At 35.5% G+C, this 9,114-nt stretch overlaps 1 protein-coding gene across 18 annotated transcripts in view; it reads left to right on the top strand.

The window, feature by feature from the left end:
• GULP1 (GULP PTB domain containing engulfment adaptor 1) overlaps positions 1 to 6,265 on the top strand; it is a 319,288-nt gene extending 313,023 nt beyond the window's left edge. For all 18 annotated transcript variants that reach the window (XM_049887639.1, XM_049887638.1, XM_049887637.1 and 15 more), the window contains one exon: positions 4,324 to 6,265. In XM_049887639.1, coding sequence (XP_049743596.1) covers positions 4,324 to 4,395 — 72 coding nt within the window. In that variant the 3' untranslated portion in view covers positions 4,396 to 6,265. The remainder of the gene's footprint in view (positions 1 to 4,323) is intronic.
• The last annotated feature ends 2,849 nt before the right edge of the window (positions 6,266 to 9,114 follow it).

Below are 9,114 nucleotides of genomic sequence, written 5' to 3' on the forward strand. Positions count from 1 at the left end.
CGGTGATGACATTGCCATGTAGTTTCTGTGCTGTAGACATAATGAAGAACGTTCTTGGAACATGGATAATGGATGAAGTGTGCTCGGCAGTTTCATAACTACCTTATTCCTTTATAGGATAATGTTTATATTGGATTTCTAATAAGATAAGCACATTTAGATACCTATTCTGAATGAAAGTAATTTGGGGAAATGCAAACACATAACACAATTGACTGTCATAGAGGTAAATATGTTAGCCTAGTTAAACAAAACATACAAAGAGAGCAGTGAACCAAAGGATTCACTTTGGGAGATATTTTCTTCTCCTTAGAATAGACTGCTGCCTACAACTCATTAGCCAATACTGTGTCACGTGGCTAACCCAAACTGCAAATCACCTCCCTGGACAAAATTTCAGTTCAGTTAGTAAGAAAGAGGAAACCTTGGTGGCGTAGTGCTTAAGTGCTACTGCTGCTAACGGAAGGCTTGTTAGTTCGAATCCGCCAGGCGCTCTTGGAAACTCTATGGCGCAGTTCTACTCTGTCCTGTAGGGTCGCTGTGAGTCGGTATCGACTCACGGCACTGGATTTCGTTTTTGGTAGTAAGAAAGAAAGTAGGCTATCTATAGGGCACTGGCACACTGCTTCTTTAAGGAAACATAAAATGTGGCTTCCGTTTCCACCGATCAGTGTGTGCCTATGCTTTTCGTCCCTTTGTTGTAGTCCAGTGTGCTTAGATTTCAGGGTACGTATGGGGATGTGGGAAAGTGGTAAGACCTCAGAAGGCCCAGAATTCAATATTTTACGCAAAAAAAAAAAAAAAAAAAAGAAGCTTGACATGAAGGACAGACTCTTTGTCACTAATTTTTAACTCAAAAATTTAATGAGGTGGGGGGAGATCTTTCACGGCAACTGTGCACTTGCTGTCAATAAGTCAAAGGTGACTTAACTTCCGGAAACATCTAAAACATGGTGGAGGGAGAAGTATCCGAAGTAGGTAGTTCACCACAAGCAGTAGCAATACAAGTAGCGGAAAATCTCTCCATGGCAAAGTGGTCTACTCCAGCAGTTCTATACGGGGATATAATCAAGACAGAGAAAAGGAAAACTGCTATTAGAGCTTCCTTGATAAAAACGTATTGTTTTGTGACTGCAAAAATAAAATTAGCTGACTTACTCAGGTTATAAGGTAAACATACAAAAATCACTTGGATTCCTCTACATCAACAAAAAGAACATCAAAGAGAAAATCAAATCAATACCATTCACAGTAGCCCTCAAGAAGATAAAATACTTAGGAATAAATCTTACCAAAGATGTAAAAGACCTATACAAAGAAAACTACAAAGTACTAGTGCAAGAAACTAAAAAGTACCTACATAAGTGGAAAAACATACCTTGCTCATGGATAGGAAGACTTAACATAGTAAAAATGTCTATCCTACCAAAAGCCATCTATACATACAATGCACTTCCGATCCAAATTCCAATGACATTTTTTAATGTGATGGAGAAACAAATCACCAACTTCATATGGAAGAGAAAGAAGCCTCGGATAAGTAAAGCATTACTGAAAAAGAAGAAGAAAGTGGGAGGCCTCACTCTATCTGATTTTAGAACCTATTGTACAGCCGCAGTAGTCAAAACAGCCTGGTACTGGTACAACAACAGGCACATAGACCAATGGAACAGAATTGAGAACCCAGATAGAAATCCATCCACATAAAAGCAGCTGATATTTGACAAAGGCCCAGTGTCAGTTAATTGGGGAAAAGATAGTCTTTTTAACAAATGGTGCTGGCATAACTGGATATCCATTTGCAAAAAAATGAAACAGGACCCATACCTCACACCAAGCACAAAAACTAACTCCAAGTGGATCAAAGACCTAAACATAAAGACTAAAACGATAAAGATCATGGAAGAAAAAATAGGGACAATGTTAGAAGCCCTAATACAAGACATAAAGAGAATACAAAATATTACCAAAAATGATGAAGAGAAACCAGATAACAGGGAGCTCCTAAAAATCAAACACCTATGCTCATCTAAAGACTTCACCAAAAGAGTAAAAAGACCACCTACAGATTGGGAAAGAATTTTCAGCTATGACATCTCCGACCAGCGCCTGATCTCTAAAATCTGTATGATTCTGTTAAAACTCAACCACAAAAAGACAAACAACCCAATCAAGAAGTGGGCAAAGGATATGAACACACACTTCACTAAAGAAGATATTCAGGCAGCTAACAGATACATGAGAAAATGCTCTCGATCATTAGCCATTAGAGAAATGCAAATCAAAACTACGATGAGATTCCATCTCACTCCAGCAAGGCTGGCATTAATCCAAAAACACAAAATAATAAATGTTGGAGAGGCTGCGGAGAGATTGGAACTCTTATACACTGCTGGTGGGAATGTAAAATGGTACAACCACTTAGGAAATCTATCTGGCATTTTCTTAAAAAGTTAGAAATAGAACTACCATACAACCCAGAAATCCCACTGCTCGGAATATACCCTAGAGAAATAAGAGCCTTCACACGAACAGATATATGCACACCCATGTTTATTGCAGCTCTGTTTACAGTAGCAAAAAGCTGGAAGCAACCAAGGTGTCCATCAATGAATGAATGGTTAAATAAATTGTGGTATATTCACACAATGGAATACTACGCATCGATAAAGAACAGTGACTTATCTGTGAAACATTTTATAACATGGAGGAACCTGGAAGGCATTATGCTGAGTGAAATTAGTCAGAGGCAAAAGGACAAATATTGTATAAGACCACTATTATAAGATCTTGAGAAATAATATAAACTGAGAAGAACACATACTTTTGTGGTTATGCGGTGGGGAGGGAGGGAGGGTGGGAGAAGGTTATTTAGGTGAAGGGAAGGGCAATACTCAATACATGGAAGGTCAGCTCAACTGGTCTGGACCAAAAGCAGAGAAGTTTCCGGGATAAACTGAATGCTTCAAAGGTCAGTGGAGCAAAGGCGGGGGTTTGGGGACTATGGCTTAAGGGGACTTCTAAGTGGATTGGCAAAATAATACTGTTATGAAAACATTCTGCATCCCACTTTGAAATGTGGCGTCTGGGGTCTTAAATGCTAACAAGCGGCCATCTAAGATGCATCAATTGGTCTCAACCCACCTGGATCAAAGGAGAATGAAGAACACCAAGGTCACACGATAACTATGAGCCCAAGAGACAGAAAGGGCCACATGAACCAGAGACTTACATCATCCTGAGACCAGAAGAACTAGATGGTGCCCAGCCACAACTGATGACTGCCCTGACAGGGAGCACAACAGAGAACCCCTGAGGGAGCAGGAGAATAGTAGAATGCAGACCCCAAATTCTCATAAAAGACCAGACTTAATGGTCTGACTGAGACTAGAGGAATCCCGGCAGTCATGGTCCCCAAACCTTCTGTTGGCCCAGGACAGGAACCATTCCCGAAGACAACTCATCAGACATGGAAGGGACTGGACAATGGGTTGGAGAGAGATGCTGATGAAGAGTTAGCTACTTGTATCAGGTGGACACTTGAGACTGTGTTGGCATCTCCTGTCTGGAGGGGAGATAGGAGGGTAGAGAGGGTTAGAAACTGGCAAAATTGTCACAAAAGGAGAGACTGGAAGGGCTGACTCATTAGGGGGAGAATAAGTGGGAGTACGGAGTAAGGTGTATATAAGCTTATAAGTGACGGACTGACTTGATTTGTAAAGGTTAACTTAAAGCTCAATAAAAATTATTAAAAAAAAATTAGCTGACTTAGTATGGTGATCTATAAATATATATATATTTTTTCTGTGTTCCATATAGCATATGGCATTGCATTTACTAAAAATATTTTACCTAGACTGTGGACAGTGGTAACAAGAAACGAAAGATGAAATTTATCAGGCTATCTTGACCCTGTTATCAAGTTGAGGTCTAGCTATTTTCATATTTAAATCAGTGTTGATCTTGAAAGCCAACAGAGGGATTTGAGACACAGGAGAATGACATAGTAGATAGGCTTTACAGAAAATAAATGTTTATGTCTTAAAACTACTAAATTCCATATAATTCCAATTTTTTTTTTTTGCTTCTTCTTAACTTCATATATAGTTTGAGCATTAAAATGCTAATGGGTGTAAAACAAAGACTAGGATTATAAATATGTTTAAAGGGTTGGCAAGCCAACATTTGACATATAATTGCTTTTAAGTTGATTAAAGCATGAAGATTTCAACTTCTGTTTATAATATTTTTATTTACTGTTTTTTTTTTTATCATTATTACCATAAGCATTTCTTATTTTAATGATGTTACTCTCTCTTACAGGAGGGGTTCAAAATGGGACTAACACTTGAAGGCACAGTATTTTGTCTCGACCCATTAGACAGCAAGTGTTGATGTCAAGAACAAGAGATCCTGACTCATGTTATGTTTCATTTATATGCATATATATCGTTATTACATTATGACAGGTATTTTACATGTGTCAATATATTTTTGAACATTCTAATTTTTTGAAAATTATTTCAGTAAAATTTCCTCGTACATTCACTGTTGATTCATAATGTTTTTTATATTAAAAGCAACGCACTGTAAAGTAAATCATACTTTTGTGTTCCTTTCCTTTCCTGTTATAAGTGAATTTATAATAGAAGGACAGATTATCCAAATATCTGTCGTGTGTCTAAGTCCTAAGTAATTAGCACCTTTGAAATTTGTGTTTATTCTCCAGGCTGCTAATCTATTACTGATTTCTGAAAAGCCATACCTTAATGACACCTTTTAAAGTCCTCAAGAGGTAGACCAATGTTAAACTGAACGTGTTCCATTTTCAAACCAATAAATGTATGACTCTTCATTAGACAGATGTCATTTTATCTACTAAATGTTGTTGACATAATAAAGAAAATGTGAACTTTGAAAATTAATACCAAGTCACTAATTTTTAGCGCATACAATAGCAAGAACATAAATTCTAATAATAATTAAACCAACTGTTTTTAGAGTATTTATTAGTAAATGTAATTATGTTCATTATCATTATAAGTTATATCCTATGTACCTTTATTTGTTTCATTAATAAAGACTGTGGAAAAATAAAACTGCTATTTACAAAACATTTAAAATAAAATTTAATTTCTAATGTGATAAGCTACATTACATCTAACATCATCTGATCTGATGTTTCCCCCAAAAAAAAAAAAAGTAGCATGTGTGCTGTCTATAGTTGCAGTGTCTATTACCCATATTTACTTTACAAAATATATTTCTCTTCACTAAAAAATGATTATCCGGTATTTTCTCCCACGATAAAGTTATTCTTCACCAAAGTTTATTTTGTAATGCCTCATTTGTTTTAATACTTTAAAATCTATGGTAACTAGTCTTTATGAATCATCAATATTATTTAGCAAACAATTTGCATTTACTGAATTCAGAATCATATTTCTCACAAAAATAAAGTTACTGCTGGATTTAGTGTTTAACATCAACAATAAAATTTTCTTGCATCTCATTTTTGATGTGATGATAAACCCTGACCTTTAAAAATGTTTCTGTATCTTTACTCAATATGTAACAGACTTTAATTTGTACTCAGTGCAAAAAAAATTACAATCAAAGTTTCTAATTTGGTTCATCACATTATAAAAAAAAAAATTCATGAAAACATGGGATTAGATTGAGGTTAGCCCTCAAAAATTGATTTTTATTTCATTCATGGAAATTTTCTTCGATTGCTAAAGGTACATTTTCACTACAAAAGAAATCAAATATGCTTATGCAATATTATATTTGTATGTTTGTTCAAAATGTTTTATGGTATGTATAAGCCTTTTTGTTTGTTTTCTGTCATCTGCTAAGATGTACCTTAATTAGAGGGTAGTCTATGTTTCATAAAGAAGAGTGTTTATAATTTTATTTGTCATATAGTATTTTGGAATTTGTATAATGGGAATGTTTAGAAGCCATATCAATGGCTTTTTTTAACAGATAGAATTTGTATTTTTATTGTACTTTAAAAAGGGTCTATGTAATAGGCATATATTTAGTGGCCATTTATTGCCAATGGTAACACAATAGAGTACTAAGTATTTGCACACTTAAGATATGTTTCTTTACCAATTTTTAATGGTAATCAATTCTGCTACTGGCATGATTAAATAGTACATAATTGGTCATTAATTATGAACACTTATTTCACCAGTGCATTTTTATGGAGATCTGGTTGAGAATTGTATTTCTATGTAACCTCAATAATATGTTTGATTTTGCTGAAAATAAATGTTTTTAAATAAATTCAATTGTATAATTTGCTCATTGAATAATCTGTAATTAATTTAGACACTCTGAAACTAATTACATGATAAAACCTTCCTGGTTGAAAGACTGGGGCCAAAAGAAAGATGAGAGAGAAAGAGAGAGAGGACTTTACCTTTAACTTCATTTCTTACAGCCCACACACATTTTAGCTTTATGAGCAAATATCATTCAGTTGTGCAAACAGTGGACTTGATCCTGCTGATGAGAGAGGTCATACTTTGGTTCCTTTCACCAGAAGCATCTGGTGCAATAACTGTATTATGTAAATATCTCTTTTCAAAAGTAAGGGGCCTTTAAGCCTCGTAATAATACAAAGGGTTTCTTGCTGATAATATTGAAAAGTGGTCTTCATAGTAGGAGTTGGATTGTGGCTAGTACCTATTCAAAACATGGTGTTAAGTATTTTAAGAACGTGCAGGACACGCGTGCACAGCCGTTGCTAGTCAAGAAAAATTCATCAATTCATTCAGTAAACTTAATTTACTACTATGTAAATGACATGTATTCTATGGATAAGAAGACATCTAGTAGGTTTGGTGAAAGGCATTGTTAAAGATGGCAGGATCAATGCCTTCAGTTAGCTTATTATCATAAAGGAAAAGTAAGGCAAGTATATGAATTAATAAAACCGATATGTATTATAGTGTGAAGCAAAAACTTTCCTGGGGACATTTATGTTTAACTGTGTTTAAATATGGGTACCTAGCATTGGTAAGGAGTCCTTGGCTACTAACTGAAGGGTTGGCGGTTCAAATCCACCAGCCACTCTGAGGGAGAAAGACGTTGCAGTTTGCTTCCGTAAAGATTAACCTGTTGCCTTTAAGTGGAATCTGACCCATAGCAACCCTACAGGACTGAGTAGAACTGCCCCGTAGGGTTTCCAAGGAGCTGCTGGTGGATTCAAACTACAAGCTTTTGGTTAGCAGCCAAGCTCTTAACCACTGTGCCACCAGGGCTCCCCCGTAAAGATTACAGCCTTGGAAACCCTATGGGGCAGTCAGGACTGTCCTATAGGGTCGCTATGAGTTTTAGCGCTTGTTAAAAACCAGTCGCGTCGAGTCGATTCTGACTCAAACTGAATTTGAACTGCAGACCTTTTTTTAAAAAAAAACAAAACAAAACACTAGTGTCTGTTATATCAGATATCCAGTTCGAAGCTTATCACTACAGGCCAATATCAATAATTTTCTTCATCTCTTCTTGTTTTTTGGACTTGAATTATTTTTAAACATTTTAGTCAAATTATGGGAATTCATTTCAGATGGAATTTCTGATAGATTCCCTGTTGTTACATTTCTAAATGCTGACTTTTTTTTTAAAAAAACTATTTTTTATGTCATTTAACATAAGTATGAAAAACACTGGCTGTTAATATTTTTTTCTGTTCCAATGTTTCCATATATAGTTCCAAATTCAATATTTACTCATGATTTTGGGTTTCAGCCTCTGTTAAACTACTTGAAAAATCTTGGACACAATTTTGATGAGTAAATCTCAGACTCTACCTATAAACTACACCCTTTAGATATAGCTGATGCACTCTTGGTGATAGACATGGCTGGTATTGCCCTCAGATGCCTGTGCCTCCTACAAAAAGTGCGCTAACTTGAGTGATCTCTCCTTCCTACACAACCTGAAAGAAATCTCAATGGACTTTCCCCTCCAATGTCCAGCTCTTAAATTTGACGTTAACCTTAATTCTTATAGACACTTCCCACGTTTTGACCTCGTGTTGTTTAAGGACCAAGGTAACCAATTTCTGGAATTCCCTCCCTAAAGCAAATTTTCTCTGGAATTCATCCAAAGTGTGGACATCACCTCCTAAAGTAATTTATGATCTTCTATTTCTTTGTTTTAAATGAATTATTAGGAAATATGGATATTAATTAATAGTAGAAGGCATTATCTTTCTCTGGATTCATTTCTTCTCACTCTAGTTCATGGATTCTAAAACACGGTACTTCCAAAACTATAGATAAGCAGGATAGAAAAGCTGGCATACTTAACAAGGAGTTGAGTTTAAAAGCTCATTTCTCATTTTTTTTTTTTTTTACATTACCTGATAAATTGAAAGAGCTGAATTTCTTGTTTTTTGTATCATTAACATTGTTATTTTCTGTTTTCTGTAGGTTTATAGTGCTACCTTACCTGTATAACCAAAAATCTGCCAAGATTTACCTTTATTTATGTTAGCCACCTTTTTGTCATTCATTCAGATGCCCACTGGAAACTCATTGAGCCAAACTCTTCCAATTTGCAAGCAACTGTACAGGCACTTTGGAACATGCATTAGGGCTTTCAAATCTTGTTCTTTACATTAAAGGAAACCTGGTAGGAAGCTGTAGGAGAAGTCTTCTTAGAAGGATTCACCAGTATACACTGGACCTAATTTCTCTTTTAAAGGACATTCCGAAATTCCATAGCATTTTCTCGGTGCCTTGGACTTTGTCACCTTATCATTATTTTTTTGTATTTCTGCTAGTGTTTTTTTTTTTTTTTATTCTCCAACCATCTTGAATGAAGGCTGACCTTGACATTTTTGAATTCTTCTTGGTGCCATTTATCAAACTCTATTTAGAAGTGTTGGATAAAGGGTCAAATAGTTTTTTAGCATGCTTATTTCAAATGATGTGAATTAAATTATACTCTGAAAAAATAGAATGACAAACCTTATAAACATCTTGGGTGTCGCAAATAGTCAACATGATTGCTAACAGAAAGTTTGATGGTTCACTTCCACCCAGAGGTCCCTCTGAAGAAAGGCCTGGCAATCTACTTCTGAACTATTAGCCATAG

The sequence above is a fragment of the Elephas maximus genome, chromosome 6 (assembly GCF_024166365.1).
Source record: "Elephas maximus indicus isolate mEleMax1 chromosome 6, mEleMax1 primary haplotype, whole genome shotgun sequence".
NCBI classification, from domain to species: domain Eukaryota; kingdom Metazoa; phylum Chordata; class Mammalia; order Proboscidea; family Elephantidae; genus Elephas; species Elephas maximus.